Source organism: Diadema antillarum, unplaced genomic scaffold (assembly GCF_040938485.1).
Source record: "Diadema antillarum isolate AM-2024a unplaced genomic scaffold, OU_Dant_1.0 seq00000968_RagTag, whole genome shotgun sequence".
Lineage (NCBI taxonomy): Eukaryota > Metazoa > Echinodermata > Echinoidea > Diadematoida > Diadematidae > Diadema > Diadema antillarum.
This window is the reverse complement of record NW_027271813.1, coordinates 465,585-491,953: the sequence shown is the minus strand read 5'-3', so window position 1 is coordinate 491,953 and position 26,369 is coordinate 465,585. Positions and strand designations below refer to the sequence as shown.

Below are 26,369 nucleotides of genomic sequence, written 5' to 3'. Positions count from 1 at the left end.
TTTTTTTTTTTTTTTTTTTTATTTCCCCAAATGTTGATTCCATCAAATATGCGTATACGAGATATCTCAATTTCAACCTTAAAAGGGCAAAAGCTCCATCGGAAGGGAAAGGTGGAGATAACACTCGTCCACGCCTTCTCCCTGCTCACCCGCCCCTCCTCCCCCCCCCCCCCTTCCGCCATGCATAGAAGTAGACTGTGGCTATACCCAGATCGCTTTATTTCAATTCTAAAAACGCAAAAGCTCCGCGAGCGGGAGGCGGAATTCCCCTTCCCCTAAGCTCTACCTCACTAGACTTTATACACTGACACACAGATGGTGCACATTCGGAATAAGAGCTAAATTCCGTGATTTTAACACTTCGATGAAAAAGTATTGCACCAAAAATTTGCACCAGATCGCTGAATTTCAGGTCTGAAAACGCAAAATCCCCTTCGTGTGGGAGGGGATATGCCCCTATCTACAACCTCGTGTGCATGCTTTTCTGTTTGATTGCTGAACAGACAGCGTTCATGATATTCAGTGTAAGAATTAATACAAGAAGTGTATTTAAATATAGGCAAATTGTTCAATGATAATCTACATCAAAATATACTGCAACCTTAAACAAGTGGGACTGTTTCAACTCGTTAAAACACGCAAAAGCATGCATCAAGTTGCACCATTTGCAACATCAAAATGCAAAAAGTTCTCACCGTGGGAGGGGTACACCCCCTCCCACACCCTCCCCCTCCTCCTTCGCTCGCTCCGCTCGCTCGGGTTCAGTCGCGTTCATGATATTCAGTGAAAAGAATTAATACAAGAAGATTATTCTAATGATACCATTTTATAGGCAAATTGTTCAATGATAATCTACATCAAAATAAACTGCTACCTTACACTAATGTTACTGTTTCACGTCGATAAAACGCGCAAAAACATGCATCAAACTGCATCATTTGCAACATCAAAATGCAAAAAGTTCTCACCGTGGGAGGGGGGACACACCCTCCCCTCTCCCTTCGCTCGCTCCGCTTGCTCGGGTTCAGTCGCGTTCATGATTTTCAGTGAAAAGAATTAATACAAGAAGATTATTTTAATGATACCATTTTATAGGCAAATTGTTCAATGATAATCTACATCAAAATAAACTGCTACCTTACACTAATGTTACTGTTTCACGTCGATAAAACGCGCAAAAACATGCATCAAACTGCATCATTTGCAACATCAAAATGCAAAAAAGTTCTCACCGTGGGAGGGGGGACACCCCCTCCCACACCCTCCCCTCTCCCTTCGCTCGCTCCGCTTGCTCGGGTTCAGTCGCGTTCATGATTTTCAGTGAAAAGAATTAATACAAGAAGTGTATTTAAATCATACCATATTATAGGCAAATTGTTCAATGATAATCTACATCAAAATATACTGCAACCTTAAACAAGTGGGACTGTTTCAACTCGTTAAAACACGCAAAAACATGCATCAAGTTGCACCATTTGCAACATCAAAATGCAAAAAGTTCTCACCGTGGGAGGGGGTACACCCCCTCCCACACCCTCCCCCTCCTCCTTCGCTCGCTCCGCTCGCTCGGGTTCAGTCGCGTTCATGATATTCAGTGAAAAGAATTAATACAAGAAGATTATTTTAATGATACCATTGTATAGGCAAATTGTTCAATAATAATCTACATCAAAATAAACTGCTACCTTACACTAATGTTACTGTTTCACGTCGATAAAACGCGCAAAAACATGCATCAAACTGCATCATTTTGCAACATCAAAATGCAAAAAGTTCTCACCGTGGGAGGGGGGACACCCCCTCCCACACCCTCCCCTCTCCCTTCGCTCGCTCCGCTTGCTCGGGTTCAGTCGCGTTCATGATTTTCAGTGAAAAGAATTAATACAAGAAGATTATTTTAATGATACCATTTTATAGGCAAATTGTTCAATGATAATCTACATCAAAATAAACTGCTACCTTACACTAATGTTACTGTTTCACGTCGATAAAACGCGCAAAAACATGCATCAAACTGCATCATTTGCAACATCAAAATGCAAAAAGTTCTCACCGTGGGAGGGGGGACACCCCCTCCCACACCCTCCCCTCTCCCTTCGCTCGCTCCGCTTGCTCGGGTTCAGTCGCGTTCATGATTTTCAGTGAAAAGAATTAATACAAGAAGTGTATTTAAATCATACCATATTATAGGCAAATTGTTCAATGATAATCTACATCAAAATATACTGCAACCTTAAACAAGTGGGACTGTTTCAACTCGTTAAAACACGCAAAAACATGCATCAAGTTGCACCATTTGCAACATCAAAATGCAAAAAGTTCTCACCGTGGGAGGGGGTACACCCCCTCCCACACCCTCCCCCTCCTCCTTCGCTCGCTCCGCTCGCTCGGGTTCAGTCGCGTTCATGATATTCAGTGAAAAGAATTAATACAAGAAGATTATTTTAATGATACCATTGTATAGGCAAATTGTTCAATAATAATCTACATCAAAATAAACTGCTACCTTACACTAATGTTACTGTTTCACGTCGATAAAACGCGCAAAAACATGCATCAAACTGCATCATTTGCAACATCAAAATGCAAAAAGTTCTCACCGTGGGAGGGGGACACCCCCTCCCACACCCTCCCCTCCCCCCTCGCTCGCTCCGCTTGCTCGGGTTCAGTCGCGTTCATGATATTCAGTGAAAAGAATTAATACAAGAAGTGTATTTGAATTATACCATTTTATAGGCAAATTGTTCAATAATAATCTACATCAAAATAAACTGCTACCTTAAACAAGTGGGACTGTTTCACGTCGATAAAACGCGCAAAAGCATGCATCAAATTGCACCATTTACAACATCAAAATGCAAAAAGTTCTCACCGTGGGAGGGGGGACACCCCCCTCCCACACCCTCCCCCCCTCGCTCGCTCCGCTCGCTCGGGCTCGGTCGCTTCGCTCCCTCGCAGACTAACCGCCCCCCCCTAAGATGAAATCCTGGCTACGCCGTTGAACTATACGATCCCTTTCATATGTGACAATGTAAATCTGTCAGACAGCTTGGATCTGCAGATGTGCTCTCCCAACCGATCGGATGTTTACAAACGAATGCAGTCATAGCATACTGGGCTCACACCTGTAAATAAAATGGAATGTCCCTGACTCCTTCACAAAATCGTAGCAAAGATGCCAAAATAAATGATGAAAAAAATACTTGAAAATCAGAAATGCAGTTTGGCAAAAAAGAAGAAGAAATGAACAGCTGCAGATATTGAGTATGAATTCCTCTACAAACTGCATTTTGGATGGAAGATGAAAGCTTTCATCATGGCATTTGAAGGGACTATTCTTTGAGTGCATGTATACAAAAAATAGGTGATTTTTTAGTGAAAAGAACTCGTCATAGTCTGGCTTTGCGGACCCTTGGACAGAGTTTGAGCTGAAGAACCCGCCTTGGGAATTTGATGGATGAAACGTATAATCTCACTTATCCAGGTTAGTGAAGATGAAACATCTCATTTCTCCCAGCTATTTTAGAGAATTTTTTGAATGTTGAATTTTAAAGGGATAGTACAGTATTGGTGGAGATGAGAATTGGGCTTTTACATTTTTGCGAGACACCAAGAAAACACTTATTATATAGTACAGAGCATCAGGCGCGCCGGAAGCAGTTTTGGATTGGGGGGGGGGGGGGGCAAACATTGGAGGGGGCTCAAGATTAGACCATGCATATGTTACACAATATACACATACACACACACACACACACACACACACACGCACACACATCTATTATATATATATATATATATATATGTAAAGTGGCGTACGGTGGGTCGAAACATGGGGGGAACCATAAAGTAATTTTGACGGTCTGTACTATGCTTGTGCGTGTGTGCGTGAGCAATAATGGGACTACAATACATTACGGAATGTGATACATTCAACAACGCAGTCATTGAGGAACATTGTAAGTTTTCCTTACATGGATGGAATGACGGTGTGAAACGATCGACAAATTATATACTGTCAGCAACATAAGGTGAATGGCATAACAATAAAATGCGAGCGAGCGAAGCGAGCGAGCTTGAAAATTTTGATATTCTACAGTTCCAAAACTGGAGTTTTCGCTTTGAAATAAATGGGGGCGCATCGGGCGCAACTAATGGCAATTATTGGCAGCAACATTAGGAGAATGGCATAACGATTCAATGCGAGCGAGCGAAGCGAGCAAGCTTGAAAATTTTGACATTCTACAGTCCCAAAACTGGGGTTTGTAGCTTTATCTTTCGCTTTGGAAATTAATGGGGCGGCGCATCGGGCGCAACTGCTGGCAATTTGGCAGTAACATTAGGAGAATGGCATAACGATTCAATGCGAGCGAGCAAAGCGAGCGAGCTTGAAAATTTTGACATTTTACAGTCCCAAAACTCCCGTTTGTAGCTATATTTATCTTTCGCTTTGGAAATTAAGGGGTGGGGGCATCGGGCGCAACTACTGGCAATTACTGTCAGCAACATTATAGGAGAATGGCATAACGATTCAATGCGAGCGAGCGAAGCGAGCGAGCTTGAACATTTTGACATTCTAGAGTCCAACAACTGCCGTCGTGGCTATGTTTTTCGCTTTAGAAATTAAGGGGGAGGCGCACCGGGCTCAACTGCTGGATGCGAGCGAGCGAAGCGAGCGAGCTTGAAAATTTTGACATTTTACAGTCCAAAAGCTGCCATTTGTAGCCATATTTTTTCCCTTTTATTCACATATATACATATCTATTTAATTTTCTTTGTTTATTCATTTATTTTTATTATCATTATTATTACTTTTTTTTTTTTTTGGGGGGGGGGCTTTTTTTTGGGGGGGGGGGGGGGGGGGGGCAAAAATGCGTTTTGCCCCCCCCCCCCCCACTTTTTGGATTGGGGGGGGGGGGCGGCCGCCCCACCCCCCCTGCCCCCCCCACTTCCGGCGCCTATGCAGAGCATACCATTTTAAGAGGAATTCAAAGTTTATTTGATGAAAATCGGGTTTGGAATGACTGAAACATCCAAAAACAAAGTAAAACAAAGCGATCGTGATAAAGTGTGGGTCCCACACTTTATGGTAGAATCGCTCTTTTTTGATATCTCAGACATTTCAAAACCAATTTTCATCAAATAAACGTTGAATTCCTCATAGAATTACATGCTCTTTCATATTTCATATGAGGTTTCTGATTATCTCACCAAAAATGTTAGAAACCTGAAATTAGGTCTCAACCAAAACTATACGATCCCTTTAACACACGTCTCTCTGTACCCGTGTGAGCCCTATACAGTATGCAAGTAATGCACACAAGTCAATTGGAAGCATCCATTTCATACAAGTTCTGCTGGTTTATGTTGATCTATTCAGAATCTGTCAAATCCCTCCCTTCCTCCCCCCCCCCTTCCCCCTCTCCTCCCCTACCCCCTCCTCTACCCCCACCCCAACTCTGCTTAACCACATTTTGCTTTCTTTTTATGTTCTTTTGGTACTAGATCTTATAGTGCATACTTTAGTATTCAGTATAATATCACACAACTTTGAATGATTGTTGTATTTTTAATGCATTTCTTTGTTTTGGCTACCACTGAAACAGCTCAAAATACATAAAGTTAATCTGTTCGATAAATCAAAGTCTTTTACAGTACTTTGTAGGCAATAAGGTAATGATGACAACTCCTTAAATAATCAATTTAGGATGACTGCCTGAATCTATGCATCTTACGAAGAACTAATCAATAGGGCCTACTGCAAGATTTATTTTTTTGAAAAACCCCCACAAATCAAGGGCATCATTTTCAAAAGTGTCCCTTTGAGAAGCTTTAAAACCCTTCAATGTGCAATTTGTCATATGATATAGGGGCAAATATCATCAAAAACACATTTATAATGTTAAAAACTCAATTAAGATGAACTCTAAAACGTACTGAACACGGGGCATGCATGACATACGCACGAGCGAGTCGAATCAGTTTGCTCGAACCATGGTCAAAGAGGGCGTCTTCTCCGAGCAAACCGATTCGGCTCGTATGCACAGAACTTTGAGTTCTGTGCTCGTATGTCATGCATGCGTTATACCCACTATGATACCGTGTACAGTGCAGCTGCGTACTGGTGCTTGGCCTCACAATACTCTGAACACTGTACTGATGACTGCATATATATCGCATGCAGTCTCATTGGTCTGTGTGTATATGACAAGACGGAAACATGAGCAGGGAGGAGGAGGCGATCTAACTCAACTCCCGATTTTCCTTTTGTTGCGAACCTTATTTTTGCAGTATTGGAGAGTAAACACGTGAGTATTGATGTTGTGTTCATATACGGTATCTTTCCTAGTGATCGCCAAGCCACGCACAAATGTAATGCAATCGTTCCAAAGTTGGTGTCAACTGTCAACACGTTGGAGGTGACACAGCAGACAATAGCTTAGAACGTTCATTGCGTGTACGTAATTCATGTCGAACCTGCGTGTACGAGATCACACTTCTTCGTACACAGACAGGTGATCGAAGGTAAACGCAACTCACTGTACATCTATTAGTAATTTGCTGTCCATGTATGACATTTTGGTTTAGGTTTCGGTCTACTCACATCAGTTCCTAGCTGCTGAACCCTTTGTGGTTCAGTTTTGTATGAGCACATTCGCCGGTACTATAGTATACGTACACTGTATATGCAGTGTATGTGGGGCTGGCTGGCTGGCTGGCTGCGGGAAGTGAACAATAACACAGACCGTCACACAGTGCATTGCGTGTATTTGTTACGCAAGCCGCTGTTCAAAAAAGCTGTGCACATGTACACTACACTGTACGTGGGTGGGACTATAAAATTTAATTATAAGTGGAACGTACAGCGACATACAAAGCGTTTTGTAAATGATGCAATAAAGATTGATTATTGATATTGTTAGTATTTACTAGCAATACACACTTTGTGTGCTCATGCATTAGAATACACACACACAAAAGAGTATATTTATATGTAATACTACTTTATTAATTATGCACTGCACATAGGAACTGCACTATTTAAACGGTGGAGGGAAATTTATCTCACACACTGCCACTTGACAAGTAAAGCCGAAACCTAGAATAGAGTGGGGTCATTCCATGGGGTTGGGTCTTCTCTAGGTTTTCATGTTGTGTAGGGAATAAAAGTCATATTCTGAAAAATTTATCAAATAAATGTCTGTGGTTTGCAGTTATTCTTGGAGAGAAATGTGTGAAGAATTATTTGATGAAAAAAAAAACAAGCCTGTGTACAAATGTATTTTGTCTATGACTGTTTCACTAATGATGTCCCATGGTTTTTTGTGGTTTATGTTGTGACATAAATATATGCCATTTTCATGGCAATGTAAAACAGGAATATACAACCTTTCAGCATTATGCCTATCATAATTAAGAGAGGCAAGGTGACTTCTACAAAGACTATAAGGCACATAAACATTTGTAACAAAATAAGAACACCAGAGCATCTTCAAGCAACCTCATACCTATGTTACAAACGATGTCCATGGCAATTTTTGTTGTAACATAGGTATAGCATGGTTTTACATACACTTCCAATCATAATATGATTAGAAACTTTATTTCTATAATGAGATTTATATTTCAGGAGAATTCTTATCCAAAAATTAGCATCAAAATCCTCCAAATAAACAAGAAAATACGGAACATATCACTGTACTTCAGTGCGATGTCCGGCCTCTTCGTGTAACGTACATAGGTAAGGAAAGACGCGTCTCGCGATAAAAAGAAGAGCTACTAACTTCAGCAATCGTATTCATGTCACTGGCAGTCCTCCCCCAATGGCAGAAAAACTACTCACAGCCAATATACACCTACCTGGACAGCGCAAGATCTGTTTTTCTGCCGTTGTCCATGTAACGTAGGTACAGGAGTTTTAATGTTTCTGATGTCAATTGGTAAGCTTTTACGCTATTTTACGAAAATAATAACATTTGTCATATTCTGTAACTCTATTAGAGGAAAAAAAATGACATCTAAACCTCTGAACTGGCCAAAAATACGGTGGACGATGATACTGTAGTCCCACATACTGAGATATTTGTTACAGGTTCATGTTCATAATTTTGATTGCCAAATTTTCTGTCCATGCCGGTCTCTGCAAAAGGAGCATATATTCCTCTCTTAGAAAACCATACAAAAGTATATCAGTGTATCTTCACTGCAATATAAAATTGTTTTACCTCCCGATTATTGTGAATTTTTGGACCCTTTTGTCATTAGGTATCTACCAAGGTAGACGTGCTAGAGTTAGTATTAATCACTATACTAGTTGGAAAACGTAGATGTCCAGACTGCATCTGAACTAGAGAAATAGAGTTTGCCTTATTTTGCTGGTGATATTGAGGGAACTAGGAGCTGTGAAATTCTTTCTCTTTAACAGATTTACTTCGAAAATGTTAATGTTTTCCTTCCAAGATTTCACTGACCTGTTAGATGCTCTGATGAAGTTGTTAACATTTCACAAGGATTCACCATTTCCATTCCATGTTCACCCACTGTGAAGTCTCAAAGCTAAAATGCCAGTGTCCTTTTCAGTTTGGGTGGGTAGTGGGTAGGAAAGGCTTCAATAAAATTATGAACCCCAATCAAAATTGGACTATTATTGCTCTACACTATCATTCAAAAAGAGGGCGACAATTTCGATGGGGGATGAATATAAAATAGGGCCTAGTATTATTTTGGGAGTCTATTAAGGACCATAACCGTAAGCGTAACCCTGACCCTAGCCCTAACCTTAGCTAGGACACTGGGGGCAGCGACCTGCCCTTCCTAGCTTACATCTGAAAACAAGTTTTTAGCATAGAGTATGAAAATGATATTTTCCTATGTTTTACATGCTATATTATTATTATTGATTTTTACATCATTTTAAGCATAACCCATTTTTTTTCCAATTTTGGTGGGAGGTACACATGGAACTCTAGCTAATGGGTATGCCAAGAGGTAGAAATGTAAGCAAAATTGTTAAAATTATTTAATTCCATTCATAAACACACAGATACATCCACAGGAATATATAGTCAACCCCGACAAAAATTTTCTTTTAATTTTTTTATTCTATTTCTCTTTACACCTTTTGTTAAGTTTGTTGATGAATCTGCCATGGCTCCTCCTCTGCCACCGCTACGTGTTAAACTACATGAAAGAGTGAAAAGGACACATCCACAGCACTCCCCAAACAGAGAGGAAGCCGACAAAGCAACACCCAAGAAGAGCATATGTAACAAACTAGACGAAAAGAAAACTGCACAGAGGGAAAATGGACAGAAGAAAAACAAAAATCGAGGGCTAAATGGACATTGGACAAAAGAGCAGAAATTAATTTCAAACAAAGAACATGGAGAAGACAAGAAGACTTGTCTGATTTCTCTTTATTAGTTTTCTTAATTAGTTGACAACTAGTTGATGATGTTGTTAGTGTATATTAGGTCAAATTGTGTAAAGCTTCACTTTCTTCTTCTTCTTCTGATTAAGTCTGCCTTCTTTCATACCAGAGTTACAAAGAATTGAAGTCTGTGTAACATAGGTATTGTTCCACAGGTGTGCAGTAGATATAATTCCAAAGAACTGTTACAATAGTGTTATTTGTGGGAACATACATAAAGTCTATATGTGTAGGTTTTAACATCTCACACCACAATAAAGGAAATCAGTTGATATGTCGTAGTGTACCTATGTTACAAAGACATACTGTCTGTGTAACATAGGTAGTACACCGTGGGCGAGGTTGTTGTCTGAAAACCCCTGATTATAACAATAAAATCATGTTTTCACTTGAATACCCATGCAAATCACTTGCTTTAATTGTGGTGCTTTTAAGAATATTGTCATTGTGTCACTCTTGATGAAAAAGTTAAACCTTTGATTGAAATTGTTAATGGTTTGTAGAAAAAAACATGTTAATAAAAGTTGCTTGCAGTTGACATCAGAACATACAATCTTACTAATAATGATCTCATGCGCCTGTTAAATAACATGTTGATGTGCTATGGATGAAAAAAACGTGGATGTGTTCATTGTTATCATTTCAGAACACAAAATTATGAAGGATGTCAACAAATGAAGTCCGTGTAACATAGGTATTTTGCCATACATGTACCTGTTTACCCATGCTGACTGAAACTGTGCGAAGTAATAAACAGATTTCTAGTGGAATAAGTTGAAGAATGGGAGTAACAAATCAGGGGGGAAAAGGAAATTTCAATTTACCCAACTTGAATTTTCAACTTGTATGTCACAATTTCAGTCCCAACCCCATGGAATTACCCAGTGAGTACGTGTGACGTGATCAACCGAACTGAGTTCATAGAGTCTAGACTCTTTCATGGACTCCTACTAGTACTATCACTATAGTGTGGAGAAGACGTGGCGCAGATAATCAAAATGATTGAAAAGCGCCAATAAACACCACCACCAACAACAACATTGTCATTGATAAGTTGGTGAAGTGGCTCGTGATGATGTGGTCGATGGTCTTTCCAGTAGAAATCCCCAAGTTAGGCCAACTCAGTTTCAGTACGCTATTAGCATCAGTCAGAAAAATCTGTTCAGTGTTCCCTTTGGCCGGCCTTGGCTTGCTTTGGGACAAGCACTGAAGATGAAAAACAAAACAAAACAATTTAACAAACAAGCTGGCATAGAGAGAGATAGAGAGAGATAGAGAGAAAAAAAAGAGGTCGTTTATTTATTTGCCAACTATGCAACAATCGTTCCAGACTCGCCTAGTTACAAGTAGTAACGTTAATCTTTACATGTCGGATCTGTTTAATAGAGTAGAGAATGTGACCGAGGAACTCTGTAACAGGAAGGAGGCCTATTACAGTGCTGTATTTTTATTTGCAGCAAGGGATGTTTCATTCATTCAGATGAAAAGGCCCAATCATTGAGTCAGTTCGGAGAGTAAAATATAATTTACTCTCACTTCCCTTCCCTTAACACAGTGTTTGTAATTCTTGCTTGCTTTATAGTGGGACTAAGGACACTTGATGCTCTTTAGCTGTCAATACCAAATGAAACTGCACGTACAAATTTGTACTAGGCTGCCAGGCCACAAAATACTGGTGGCACCCATGCAGTAGTGTCCTGTCGCATACAAACGTACATGTACAATGTAGGTGGAGGTACAACTGTATGACAGGCACCCTACAATGTACATGTAGTATTGCAAACGGGGATGATTACTGCTACTCATAAACAAATCCCCTTCCCCCGCCCATGTTTTAATCAGTCTAGGCTTTTGTACTTTCAAATATTTTTGTTTTGTTTGTTTTTTTGTTTTTTTAGGGAATAGATTCAATGTTACTTTTTTTTTTTCATTTAAAGGGACTTTACAGTACTGGTTGAGGTGGGGATTCATGTTTTGAGCATTCATATTATACAAAGTGAGATGATGAGAAACCTCTTTGCAAATGAAAATTGAATTGAGCGTGTAATTTTAAAAAGGATTCAACATTTATTTGATGAAAATTGGTTTTCAAATGGCTGAGATATCCAAAAAAGTGATAATAATAAAAGGCGACAGGCCACACTTTTTCTAAGGATCTCTTTGTTTCACCTTGTTTTGGGATATCTCAGTCATTTCAAAACCGATTTTCATCACATAAACTTTTAATACCCCTTAGAATTGCATGTTCTTTGACATGTCGTTGAGTGGTTTCTGAATATCTCCATAATGTTACAAGCTGAATCTTCACCTCAACCAGAACTGTACACCCCCTATAAAAGTCATTTGATTTAACAGTTTTTCAGAACGGTTGAAATTAGAATTTGTGTCAATTAACTTACCGGTACCGGTACACTGTATTTCTAATGTTTGGCAAAATTTTGTGGTAGATGTCTCAGAAACTACAGTTTTGTACACCATTGTACTGTACTGCAACACAATATCAACTTGGGCATACAGTACTGATCACAATAGCACCGTGGATTGATTGATTTAGAGAATTGATTTACACACATGCACACACAAAGTACAATACATACACTGTAGACTTCTCTAGATATTTTATAATGCATAATTTGATAATTTTTTTTTTGTAAGTTTTCTACAAAACTGTAGTATCCTCAGTCACCAAGAATCCAAGAGCTGCAAATAGTGTACAATATGTATTAAAGTCATTGAACATGAGGAGCATTTTGGGACTCTTAATCCTTTATAGCATCTGAAGATTCTGTGCGTGATGGCCTATTGTTCGGGGTGACCGAGAACTACATTGTAGGTACACGTACAAGTTGTACAGCAGTATTACTGGCATTTTGACATTCTTGTAAAATGTAAAATAGCTCACTGCATGTTCATTTTTTGTCTATTTTAAGTTATCACTGTTTATTTGAAAGCCTATTTTACTTGTTCCTTACGGGAAACTGGTATTGAGTCTCACAAAGCCAGTTAACTTGTTGAGGACGAGCTGATTTTGCTGTACTGATAACACGTTTACCATGGACACCTGACCCAGTATTTTGTACTAGGGACTATTCATATACATGTGGATTGAGTGAAGGCAACAATGTTAGTAGAACACATCAGTGAAAGTTTGGTGAAAATCCGATAATCCGTTCAAAAGTTATGAATTTTTAAGATATCTGTGCAATCACTGCTGGAGGAGAAGACTACTACAGTGTATGATGTCACATGCATACAACGATATAAGGAAAATAAAAAGAGAATTTCACAAAAGTTGACTTTTTGAATGAAGTGTACATTTCTTCGACTTGTTACTGACTTATGTTAGGGGTAATATTATTCCCCCTGACTTCTGAAAGAGAGAAGTCGAGTGTTAGTCTATTATGTGAGAAAAGTGAGAATATCTTGAATTTTCTTTATACTTTCTTTGTATAGTTGTACTCATATGACATCACAAGCTATATTAGTCTTCTCATCCAGCCGTGACTGAGCAGATACTTCAAAAATTCATAACCTTTGAACGGATTGTCCGATTTTCCTCAAACTCTCATTGATGTGTGCTACTAATATTGCTGCATTCACTCAACCCACATGTCTGTGAAGGTGAACTTGTCCTTTAAGTCAGTCAGAGGGGCACCAAGGCCACATTGGAAAGGGCATGTTTGGTGTTTATGAAAAAAGAAAGAAGAAAAACAAACCGAGAAAAACAAACACACACACACACACACACACACACACAAAGTGCGACACACAACAAAAACCTCTTCCCTACAGCTGTAACACATTCCCGATCTCCGCGTTTCTATCAGGTGAATCAACATTTTTTAAAACAGGAATAAAACAACAGTAGGTATTGATTGAAACTCGACACCCTTTCAGGCCAGCCAGGCCAGGCTGCCATGAAACTTCAAAGCACATTCCGACAGCTGGCTGGCAAAACCACAAGGCAAAGGAATTTGCGTGCGCGTGTAGATTGCTATGATTAGTCTGTGACAGACAGTTCATGACCTCCAAGAATGCGCCAGTACGCGCGGTTTCTTCTGTTGATTGGTCTCTCTCTCTCTCTCCACCCCTCCCCATTCCCCAGTCTGGCACCCCTTGGCATCGTGGGATTTTTCTTTTTTCTTGGTGAACTTGGAGTTCACTCTACTCTACTAGTATCTGAATATGCGCTGCCTAGCTAGTACATACTCGCGGCCGCTGCGCTGCCGAGACAGTCGGGACGGTAAAAGCCGGTCGGGCGTACATGTACGTACACGTCGTCTCGTATCTCGGAAAGATACTTTGAGTTTGAATCAGATACATCGGGACGCGAGTGAACTGAAGGTATGATATTTGAGATCAGGAAAGTTGTTCAAGCTTATTAAAGAGACTTTGAGAAAGGGCATATCATACGTCATAAATAATAACTTTCATTCTAAAAGGGCACCACGGCCCCAAGAAAAAGGGCACATTTTTTTTTTTTTGGCCGTAACTTTGATCAAAAAACAAAAGGCATTGCGGCCAACGAGAGGGGCACCGACGGCCATGGCCGTCGGTGGCCGTCGGTTAATTCGAGGCCTGGGACTAATGTTCAGCATACACAGAGTTATAACAGGTTAATTACTGAATTTAGATGAATTGACCTACATGTACACAACCACAACATGAGCGCACAATTACATCCTTCTTAGTCAAATGATTACCTGCTGCATATGTACATGAGTAGTAAATCATTCCGCTACTCTGTGCTCTTCTTTTTATTAGGGCAAGGTGACCCAAGCCCGGTGGAAAGATGGAGCAGACTACACGTAGGTACAACCTGCGGCGGAAATCAAGGGAAGGACATTTGAATCAGAAGGTCCAGGATCCGCCTGTTCCTAAAGGTACTACTTCACCTATAAATATATTAATATGCACATGCCTCTGTTACTATGTATACAGTATGACTGACTTCTTGGCTTCATGTGGTCTCTCTACCATTGGCTATGGATCTGGGTATTGCTTAATAGGAACATGACAGATTTGTCAGATCATGGCCACTTTGTGTTTTGTTTCACAGGTAGGCCTAAAGGCAAGTTCAGGATGTTGTCAGATATACAATGTATGTACAGGTAGATACAAACATGACAACAGAGCAGAAAATAACAAACAAAAACACATACCAGATAGAAAACTCAATTGTTCCGAACATTATAGATTGCAGTTACTTGTACATGTACAAAGTTGTATTAATACTGTACATGTAGTCCCCAGTGTGAGAGAGAGGAACAGATACATTTTAACCGTATGGATTTGAATGTTTTTTGATAGTAGATGACACTTGCAACTGATTACACAACTTTGGTCCCGTAACGGAGAAAACAAAGAGTAGCTACACATAATTCAAGCTTTGGTGTGTGAGAGGTTCTCAAGGGTGCTACCAACTGATAGCCACACGAGTAATATTCTGTAGAGTCAGAGTTTTGAACAGCCAACACACTTAAGGACGTTCCTCAGTTAAAGTGAAATCCATGTCATTTTCTTGAAACTTTCCATACCCTAACTTTGACCCATCCGAAGCCCAAATTTGTAAATAAAACCATAGGTTCATGTGCTTGTTTTTCTTCTACGGGACTTTGAAGAATATGACTAATCTGCCATCCTGTACCAAAATGATAGCGTTACATGATCAAGACCATGATTGGCAAGAAATTTTGCAATGACAAACGTAAATCCCATAATTCTTTCAAAATCCACGTTATTTTCTCCAAATTTGCAAGAATTGCAGAAAAGGGTACCCAAAACGAGGAAAAGGTTTTAAAGTTAGGGTTTACACTCTCATTCTTCAGCAAGCAGCGCCCTCACGCGGCAGAAAACACCGAAATCTGTCAAATCCTTCTTATCGACGTTTTCTGTTAGGGGTGAGCAAAAGGACAACGTTCATAAAACTTATGCTGTACATTCAAAACCCATGTCAATTTCACGAAACTTTACCAAATTGTAGACAGAGGCTTACTTATTCCAGAAAAACAATCAAAAGTGGGGGTTCATGTGCTCGTTTTTGTGCTAGCAGCACCCCTATGCGACATATAGTATCATCGTAAGTCCCCAAAATCTGGTCAGGAACCTATGCAGGGATGCCCTGACAGGGTGGGTTCATAAGACTTATGCTGTACATTCAAAACCCATGTCAAATTCATGAAAATTGACCAAATTGTAGAAAAAGGCTCACTAATACCAGAAAAACAATCAAAAGTGGGGGTTCATGTGCTCGTTTTTGTGCTAGCAGCGCCCCCATGCGACATATACTATAGTACGACCCCAAAATCTGGTCAGGAACCTACGCATGGACGCCCTGGCAGGGTGGGTTCATAAATCTCATGCTGTACATTCAAAACCCATGTCATTTTTACGAAACTGCACCAAATTATAGAAAAAGGCTTAATTATTCCAGAAAAACCATGAAAAGTGGGGGTTCATTTGCTCATTTTTTTCCTAGCAGCGCCCCCATGCGACATACATTATGTATACCAACGTAAGACCCCCAAATCTGGTCAGGAACATAAGGGTCGCCCTGACAGGGTGGGCTCATAAATCTCATGCTGTACTTCAAAACCCATGTCAATTTCACGAAACTTCACTAAATTGTAGAAGAAGACTTACTTATTCCAGAAAAAAAAATTGATTCTCCTGTTGTTTCACCAGATTTGGTAATAAAAAAAATAATATATGAGTGGTGAAAGTGATGAATAGTCTTGTTTGATAACACTTTCGTGACCTTGTATTTTGTAACCAAAAATAAAGAAACCCAATATTTTGTATTACTATTAATGACAAGTTTAGATCTAATTTAGATTTTAACAGAGACACTCAGATTGTTTTAGCTGCTAGACCTAAAGATGAAATGTGTGTCATATGCTTGTGTTGTTGTTGTTATTATTGTTGTTGTTGTTGTTTTAACACCTAGTCCAATAGACTAGTGAGCCTTAGACCCCGACTAGGGCCTATAGGCCCTTGGTACCTTAGCACTCGACTTTACCATGTTGATGACCGGATAATGAACTTCATGTCACAAAACAGATCTATGGATTGAAAATGGAAACAGCTCTGTTCCACTTCCAAGCTTCGCGATTTCGTCAATCAGTGTTGTGCTACAATGACCATGTATATGCGGCTCGGACCGCTGAACTTTGCGTGGTATGTACAGATTGTAACGCGTACAGTCGGCACGCGAGCCGAGCGAGGCCGCCCAGCGCGGCTCGCTGCCCGGCGCGGCCGCGGTGGGGAGCTGTCGGGTATCCGTACGTACACATACCACACTCTAGCTCGATCTACTAGCAGCTGCTCAGCTCAGCTAGCTCAGCAGCTCATCACTCGTGCGTGCGCTTCTACGCTCTTTGTTACGTCACTGACACCTGCGCAGCTAGGATGCGCACAAACTCAACTGAGGAACGTCCTTAAAAGCACAAGTGTGCATAGGAGTGGCAGCCAAACATACGGAGTAAAAGTGCTCACAGTGTACAAAGTCATGTAGATTATATAAATATTATCACTCTTTTTGTCTGGTCACTGTGATAAGGTGAATGACTTTATCACTTTGTTTTTATTACAAACTCAAAGGGACATTAAATAGAGTCTTAATAGTTGCTTTTTTGTGTGTGCGCATGAGATGACTTTTAATACACCCACACCTTGCACAAAAACACTTCTTGTTCAAATTTCATCAACATGCTGTTGGTTACTGGTAACAATCTTGAAGACTGATGACATCATTATAAAGAAAAATCTCTAGATGTACGCTTCACTGTGCCCCAGCACAACAGAGAACTGTCCACAGCAGATACGTACAGTCTATGTAAACAATTGATACTTGACAAGCTGTTATCCTATTCATTTCAGATCACCAAAACAGTGTATTGCAGAGCAGACCATCACAAGACATGGAAATCACAACGGAAGCAAAGTCCACCATGTCTGTAGAGAAACGGACGTCACGGTCAGCTCTCATCGTACTCACCATTTTTGCCACATCGGTTGGAGTCATGTCCCTAGTCTACTGGAACTTCCCTGAGATCGAAGAGTGAGTTGCTTTGAAAACAGTCATCATTGGTAAACTACTGCGATTTAAAACCTTGTTTCTCAACTGAATAAAATTAGGTGAAATATCTTGTGCATATTACATGTGAATACCCATGTAGAGCTATTTCCTATGTAAAGAAGGACTCTGTAGAACAGTAATGATAGTGTTTCATAGACAATGCAGTGGCAATCTTTGGCCCCTCCCCCTTCAATTAAAGAAGATCTATTCATAGGTAGATAATGGGGAAGTGTATAGAAGTTTAATGAACCTGTGTATGCAGATTTGTATGTAAGCATCAGGGATGTTTTATGCAGACAATATATACAAAGTGTACATGTACTGTAATGTGGCCTCCGGGTTTAAACCAGTTCCTTGTGAACTTGCCAGAACTTGCCCTTGAAACCTTGGCACCGCATCATGGACGGGTGGCCCCTTGATGATTTCATACATTGTAGATCATCAAAATTGGACAACACGGCCCCAGTCACTGCAAACTGTGCTGCAATGCAGTAGGAACATGAGTCTCAGAAATTGGTTCTGATCTGAAAAGAAGCAAAAGGTGGCAGCCAAATTTGGAACCAGATCAGAATTTAAAAAGTGGGTTATGCTGATTTACAGCAGGGCGATGGTATCAAACACCTTTTTATTATCATTATTATTATCATTAAAAAAACATTAATTAGATTTGTCTTTTTTATACCTCCGCAACGAAGTGGCCGGAGGCATTATGTTTTCGGGTCGTCCGTACGTCCGTCCGTACGTCCGTCCGTCCCGTTTTGTTTTTGTTGATATCTCAAGAACCGTGTGGTGGTTTTACATCAAACTTGGTATGAGGGTATATGCTTGGGGGATAATACTTTGTGTGGATTTTAGGGTCACAGGGTCCAAGGTCAAAGGTCACAGGTTATTTTGTGAAAAAAAAATTGAAATTTCATGTTTTTCTCCATATCTCGCAAATGGTTCAAGGTATCTTCATGGAACTTAGTATATATGCTTGTACCAATGGGCAGTGATTATCTAGGGAAGTTGGGTCATGGGTCAAAGGTCAGGGGTCAAAGGTCAAGGTCAACTCCTCAAAATATCACTACTTTCCTTAAAATGCAATATGTCTGAAGGGTTTTTTTTTTAAACTTGATGTATGGCATGTATTACCCAATATATATTTTTGGGGAAGTTTCTTGCCAAAAAGGTCAAAGGTCAAAAGGTAAAAGGTCAAGTGAAAGTGCTAAATTGCACTTTTTCCTCCATATCTCGAAAGTAACTCAAGGTATCATCATGAAACTTACATATTTATGCATGTTCAACCTAACAGTGATTCTCTTTGGAACTGTGAGGTCAAAGGTCAAAGGCGAGGTTTAGATAATGCTATTTTCCCATTTGATACTGAAATTATACTTTTTCTCAATACAAGTGTACCTTGAAAATTACTCAATGCATAAACTTATAAAAGGGTCAAAAGTCAAGTAAAAATCATCAGTTCCCCAAATACCTGCACTCTGACATTTTAATAATTCATCCAATTGAACCTAGTTCTAGGAAAGTGAACATTCAGCACATTTGTGTCAAACCTGTCATTTTAATATTTTGCCAATTGTGTGAAACTGTCATCACACATTGTCAAGACATTGTACTATAGACCTATTAGGAGAACCATGCATTATGGCGGAGGCATATCAGTAGCCGTAGCGATATATCTAGTTTAGTATCATAATCTATCATAATAAAATCAGACCTTTGTTGTGGTCCACAACTTCAAATTTGAGCATGTTTCAAGCTCTGAATGTGAGAATTTTGTGGAAATTTAATTTGTGCAGAGCTGACATCATGCGCTTGTAGCGCATAATATTTTGTGACTTATTTCTCATCGTCCCGCTTATGTTTGATGTTCTGCCCCATGCTTTGTGCACCAATTTTCTGAGTAGTTTGATGTTTCTCAAGTTTTTATGTGTTTTGACATGTTTAAATGCATTTTTTTTTTTTTAGCATGCTGCCAATTTTTGAGGATGTTGCAGGGGCATGTTGCTGGCATTTTGAGGATGTTGCACAAGAATTCTAGCATTTTGCAATGACATGCTCAAACTCCTCGTGGACCACCCTGCTTTTTATTTCATTTCTGTGTCATGGCTTGGTAGAGATGACGTGGAACACATCAAACTGCCAAGGAATATGGATGACGCCAAGGACTTGGGCAAGGTCTTGTCGCGGTACAACGAGAGGAACTCTCTATCCGTCATGGGAGCATTCTTTCTCACGTATATATTGTATCCTTTACGTATACGTAGATTGGAAGAAGTGCTAGAACTTCTTTGATATTAACCTATTTTCATAAAGTGTGTAAATAGGGAATATAAGTGTATTCAGATTTCATGAAAGGGGTATTACAAGTAAAACACAAAGCTGCTACAGTACTTTTCAACTTTTTGAACAGCCTGAGTTTAATATTTCAACTACTGATTCAAATGCAAGTTTTGTATGAGAATATTGCTACAGGTTTTTTGTTGCATTTATTCGTCGCATTTCGAATGTAACTTTGTATGATAAAATTAATGCAGTTTTGTTTTTGCTTTTTTAGCTCACCTGAGCCAAAGGCTCAAGTGAGCTGTTGCGATCGTCCTTCGTCCGTCGTCCGTCGTGCGTCGTGCGTAAACTTTTTACATTTTCATCTTCTTCTTGAAAATCCCAAGACCGATTTTCATCAAACTTGGCAGGTAGCATCCCTAGGGGGTTAGGAACTCAATTTGTTAAAATGGGCACCATGCCCCACCCAGGGGGCCCCCTAGGGGGGCCCAAACCCCCCCCCCCCCCAAATTAAGGAATCTGTAAAAATCTTCTTTTCTAGAACCAGAAGTGATAGAGCTAAGTTTAATACTATGAGTTAGTACATTGATGACTGTAGTTTCAAGTTTGTTCATGGCAGAATCAGGGGTGCCCCCCTTGGGACGCAGGGGATGGGTTCTAATGGGGCCTAAATTGTACATTTTTATCTTCTTCTTGAGAACCCCATGACCCATTTTCACCAAACTTGGCAGGGAGCATCCCTAGGGGGTTAGGATCTCAATTTGTTAAAATGGGCACCATGCCCCACCCAGGGGGCCCCCAGGGGGCCCCCAGGGGGGCCCAAACCCCCAAAATGAAGGAATCTTTAAAAATCTTCTGTAGAATCAGAAGTTATAGAGCTTAGACAATACTATGAGTGAGTACATTAATGACTGTAGTTTCAAGTTTGTTCATAGGAGATCCAGGGGTGCCCCTCTTGGGGGCAGGTGGGGGGGGGGGGGGTTGGTTGGGAAGGTCCAAATGGGGGCCTGAATTGTACATTTTCATCTTCTTCCTGAAAACCTCATGATGGATTTTCGTCAAACTTGGCAGGTACAATGTGTAGCATCCCTAGGGGGTCAGGATCTCAATTTATCAAAATGGGCACCATGCCCCACCCAGAGGGCCCCATGGGGCCCTAATCCCTCCAAATTAAGGAATCTTAAAAAATTTGGGCCCTTATTGTACATTTTGATCTTCTACTTGAGAATGCCTGGTCAAATTTTGGTAGAGCTGTGAATAATTTAGATTAGTGACTGCGTGAAAGGTGAACTTGCGATACTCAGGTGAGCGCTAGACCCTCGGGTCTCTTGTTAGCTGTGTCTATTTGTCTTTTTGACTATGGTTGTATGTTGTTGTTTTTCTTGAGAGAGTTAGATATTTGATGTTACAAATGATAGCTTAAAGACATTGTCTATAGATTTGAGAAAAAAAGAAAGAAAGAAAAAAAAAATTATGTTCAAATTACCAGAACTGTTTAATAACACATTCCAATGCCTATGATTTCTGTTGATATTCACTTTGTTCTCATTTCCTGTACCACGATACAACTGTAGGTGACCTATAATCATTGCTCCTATGGTGCCTTCTTAGGGGTTGGAATGTAAAACAAATTACCAAAAAAAAAAAGTATATTGATATGTTTGCAGTTGTGTCAAGTTTCATGCATTTCGCACTATACTGTTGTACATTTAATACACTGGCACAAAACGTAGAGCAAGCAAATTCTTTAGCTTGTAAAACTACTTCAAAATTATTTTGATACCACAAAATTGAAAATGAGCTTAATTTTTCTGACCTGGTCCATCAAAAAAGGGGGAAAAAATTACTTACAAAAAAGTTTCTACTTCTTCTTGGGGGGGGGGGGGGGGAGGGGGGACAAGACATACTCTACCAATTGTACCTGATTATACATTCTACGTGTAATTACATCTTCAATATAAAAGACTAATTGATAAGAGTAACTTTTCCTTGACCCTTGACCCTCCAGTCTACAAACGTTTGCCATCCCTGGTTCTATATTCCTGAGTATTCTCTCAGGGTTTCTCTTTCCCTTTCCTTTAGCACTGTTCCTAGTCAGCCTGGTAAGTGCCAACGTTATTGCACAACTAGAGAAGCAATCTGAAAGCGCAGACCTCCACCAAGCAGCGCATTTCAACCAATGATCTTGTTCTTCCTTAGAGATCAGTGATTTCTGCCCATACGTATGCATGCTGAAAATCGCCCCATTTCCTAAAATAGAAGCCTTTTGATACGTCATCAATGCCAGCTGCACAGCGCGCCTCGCCCTGGACCAGAAACTAGAGCACGCACTCTCGCGCGTGTATGAAAACGTCAAAAATATGCCCCTTGAACTCCCCAATTTCATTGACCCTACCAGCCAAAATATCGAAAATCCTTCATAAAATCCATAAAAAAATTCCCAGATCACTTCCAAAATGTAATATTCTGTTCCTTGTGTCATTCTCACACTTTCCTGAAAGTTTCATCCAAATCCGTTCGCAACTTTTGGAGTTATTTTGCACTCGGATAAACAAACCAGCAGTAATGAAAACATAACCTCCTCCCTTGACGGAGATAGTGAAGTAGTTACACCAGGGAGGTTCAAGATATGAAGACACGACAGTCTAATTCCCTTTTGAATCCCTGTTTGATGCCCCCACTCAAAGTATGTGTCAAACTGGATTTGCCCAACGGATGGTAAGACAGTAAATCCATATCTCATTGCTTAATTACCTGTTACTTTCTGAGAAAGATGTCTTCATGAAAGGATATGCATATAATATCATGTGGATGTTGTAAGATTTGTAAAATTCCTTTTTCATGTTTGTCCACATTCAGCTGTAGACATTAAAGTTTAGAGGAAAGATAAAAAGGAACCTCCTATTGTTGAGGATTCTAGAGCAGCTTGGGCTCTGATGAGATGTTTAACTTAACAATTCAGCTTTTGGTCATACAGCTGTAGTGATATCACACAGACCCCACTTACAGTGCGAGGCTCGGCCGCGGCCGAGCCTGCCTTCATTTCAGTGTAAACGCGCAAAAGGCCAAATGCAGGGCCAAAATTGGCCACGTGTTTTGCCACGCTCTGGAGGTGGTCTCGGCCACGGCTGAGCCGCGGCCGAGCCCGGCCTTTTCTCAGTGTAAAAGCAAACCGGGCCAAATGCGCGGCCAATGTCTGTCCGGACTATTTCATTATTCAGGTTATTAACCCCCTCAATGTCGAAAACTATAGTTTAAAGGTGGATTTGTCCTGCAAAGGATTTTTCCTTTGGCAAAGGCCTTTGCCCGACCGGTGACTTCTTCGCCACGGAATCCCGTTGGCAAAGGGTCCAGACTAAACCAAATTGCGTTTGTTTTCAAGCAGAGCGCCACTACGACAAAATATTGAAAGGTTTGAATTAAAAGCGCGGCCGAGCCCAGCAGTGTAAACGGACAAAATTGCGGGGCTCGGCCCCGCAATTGAGGTTGGGCTCGGCCCCGTCTCTGTCCAGCCTCGCACTGTAAACGGGGTCACAGTGTGGTCACAAGGTTGTATCCTTGTGTGCCGTTCAAACATTTTATTAAGCCCTACCAGCAATTGTCAGACTGAATATGTTTAATGTTAAATTCTACTCCTCTCTACGTCACCGACAGTGTTCTGCCATAGGAGCCAGTAACTGCTACCTAATTTCATACTTTGTTGGAGTGCAACTGGTGCAGAAGTACATTCCTGACCGGGTAGAGAAGTGGGCAGCCACAGTGAGTACATACTTCTACCCTTCTTGCCTCACTGTTTGCGTATACTCTTTCCACTTTAGTAGCATTGTTGGCTGGTATAATTTCACTCATTCCCTGGATGGAGTCTTACCCTTTCATAAAAGTGAAATTCAACACCATTTTCAAGTGATCTAGAAGCTGTTAATAGACAGAGTAACAATCAACAAAGATACATAAATGTTTCATCTTTGATCAGACATGAAATAGAAATATGAAATTTTATTTACAATGTATGTGTTTTGTATTTCATCTGCCTACCAATGGGATTGGTTTTTATATTAGTGATGATGAGGGTAATGATTTATTCATGTTATATTTCTGTATTCCCTGAATGATTGTTCACTGTGAATAATTAAATGAATAATGTTTCCAAAGTGTATTTAGATAGTTATTCTTTCTTACCCATGATAGATGTCTTCCAAACGTTCTGGCTTTAAAAAGGATTTTCTCTGACATTTAGATAATTGTGGCTATACTGTACCCACTTCACATGTGTGTTCCAATAACTTTGCTCTTATTTTAACCTTGTTTTTCAGGTTGCTAGGCAACGAGAGCATCTCCTCAACTACATCATCTTCCTGAGGATAACACCGTTCCTCCCAAACTGGTTCATCAATATCACCTCTCCCATTTTAGATGTACCCTTAATGCCATTCTTTGTAGGCACCTTTATAGGTGAGATTCAAAGGCAATATTCTTATGGTAAAGCACTTAAAAGTACATGCATATTTACTAGTAATCACAGTTTTGATTTTGACAGACTTCTCCATCGTTTTAAACTGGAAAGAAGGAGAGGTATGCCTAGCAAACTGAGAAAGAAAGAAGAAAGAAAAGACAAAAGAAAAAAACATGCAAACGAGAAAGAAGAAAAAAAGAATGCTCTTTCCAAATTGTATATTTTAGAGACAAAAAAACAAATAAACTTGACTCAATTTTAACACTTTAACTAGAAAATTGCTGCAATGAAGTACAGTGCACATCCGTACATTGTACATCTGGAACCATTTCAGCTACGGTAGAATGCCACTTCAGGTGGTTTGATAACAGTGCCTGATTTAGTGTAATACCCACAAACTGGGTTTCATGTGAGGAGATTTGCACGGGCTAATATTAGCCACAGCTTGTGTGGGAACCCTCCTTGAAGGGCAGAAAATGTTGTTTTCTGACCCTTCCAGTGATTAAGAGGGGACTCCTTTACTCTGCAAATTTTTAAATAGGGATGAAGGGAATTTTAATTGTTTGTTCTGAGGACATACGATGTAGATGCTCATGTCATATAAGACAAAGTCATTGTGCATTAAATTCCCTATTCAATCAATTTGTATTATCCCTTTGAGGACAGACTGATTTTGCTATGACACACATTTCCCATAAACACCTGCTCAAGTATACTCTGGACTCGTCCTCAAAAGTCAAGCGTGTCTTTGTAATTATACATTGTGACTTCAATCTGATGATTTTAGCTGATTCAGAAGCTCCATGAGCTACCTGTGTTACAGTTGTCCTCACAGACTAAGACTTAGTGTGCTGTTTCTGATTCTCCTTTAGAGTGATAAAGTGATTTTTTTTGTTTTGTTTTTGTTTTGTTTTGTTTGTTTTTTTTTTTGGGGGGGGGAGGGCATCCACCTAATTTTATAGCATTCTTCACTCCAATGTTTATGGCTTTATCCTGGTAGTGGATTTCATCTGAGGCAGGTATTCTCAGTTAAATAGTGTGAAGTTTACTTATTGTCGGCTTTTGGAACAATAACTGTCAAGAGATTTGAGTTTATACTAATAGATTTCTCTCAACTGTAAAAGCTGTAGTTGTTTTTGCATACAGATGTTCTCTTGAATGGGGAGGTCACAGACATGTTTGCAATTTGACACCAAAGCTGTCGTAGGTGCACTAATGCTGTTCACTATGCTTGTGTATCAGGTGGCGATATTTATGCGTGTTGTTGAATTCACGGCCTAACAATAAATGGCAAAATTTATGAAAATAACTTTTGCTCTTTTCCGTGTATGTTCCATTTATGAAAAACTGCAATAGTTACTGTATGTGACACAACTATGCTAAAAGCTCATTCCATTTTACGCAACTTTCAGCGATGATGCGTTATTCCAAACTCTTCTTCGATTCTGCAGGAGTAGCTCCGCCATCCTTTGTAGCTATTCAGGGGGGCACCACCCTCTACAAGCTGACCCATGCAGGCGACGCGCTGTCGTGGACCTCGGTCATCGTTTTGGCAGTCCTGGCGGTGCTATCTCTGCTTCCTGTGCTCTTCAAGCAGCGGTTACGACAAAAATTCGAGTAGGAGGAGCGTGGTGCTAAATGCGATGGCAATTCTTGGAGGAGAAGACATATTTACAGCAAAGAGAATCAAAGAACATCTCTAACTGTTAATTGCATTGATCTGCATTATTGCTAAACTCGCTTGTCTGTTTGTTACTCCATAGATTTGTGTGTATGTGTGTGTGCGTGCTTGTGTAATGAGTTATGAGGGATATTGTAGTGTATTGTGTAATCAGGCTAGACTCAGATCAGACATGGTGTCTGAGCTCTGTCGGCCAGAGGGCTTAATATCACATCACTCGTATAATGGAGGGATTAAAGAGACAGGTGTCCCCACATCATGATGGACCACCATACCGGTAGTAGCAACGTACCAATGTATTTATGACCAGGCAGTCTGTCTCGAGCTCTGGCTGAACGCAGTTGTCTAATAAAGTCAATCTCTCTCTTAACTCCTGAGTGTGTCGATCATTCCCTATTTGATTGTGCTCATAGCAGGTCACTTCACTGGCGACGAGGATGGGATAGGA

The 26,369-nt window shown here is 40.2% G+C and overlaps 1 protein-coding gene across 1 annotated transcript; it reads left to right on the top strand.

The window, feature by feature from the left end:
- The first annotated feature begins 6,196 nt into the window (after positions 1-6,196).
- LOC139741971 (transmembrane protein 41B-like) lies at positions 6,197-26,097 on the top strand. The gene is made up of 8 exons (XM_071652537.1): positions 6,197-6,308; positions 14,195-14,313; positions 17,309-17,489; positions 19,622-19,750; positions 21,796-21,889; positions 23,442-23,546; positions 24,101-24,239; positions 25,692-26,097. The coding sequence occupies exons 2-8, from the start codon at positions 14,223-14,225 to the stop codon at positions 25,859-25,861; spliced, it is 909 nt and encodes a 302-aa protein (XP_071508638.1). The 5' UTR covers positions 6,197-6,308; positions 14,195-14,222; the 3' UTR covers positions 25,862-26,097.
- The last annotated feature ends 272 nt before the right edge of the window (positions 26,098-26,369 follow it).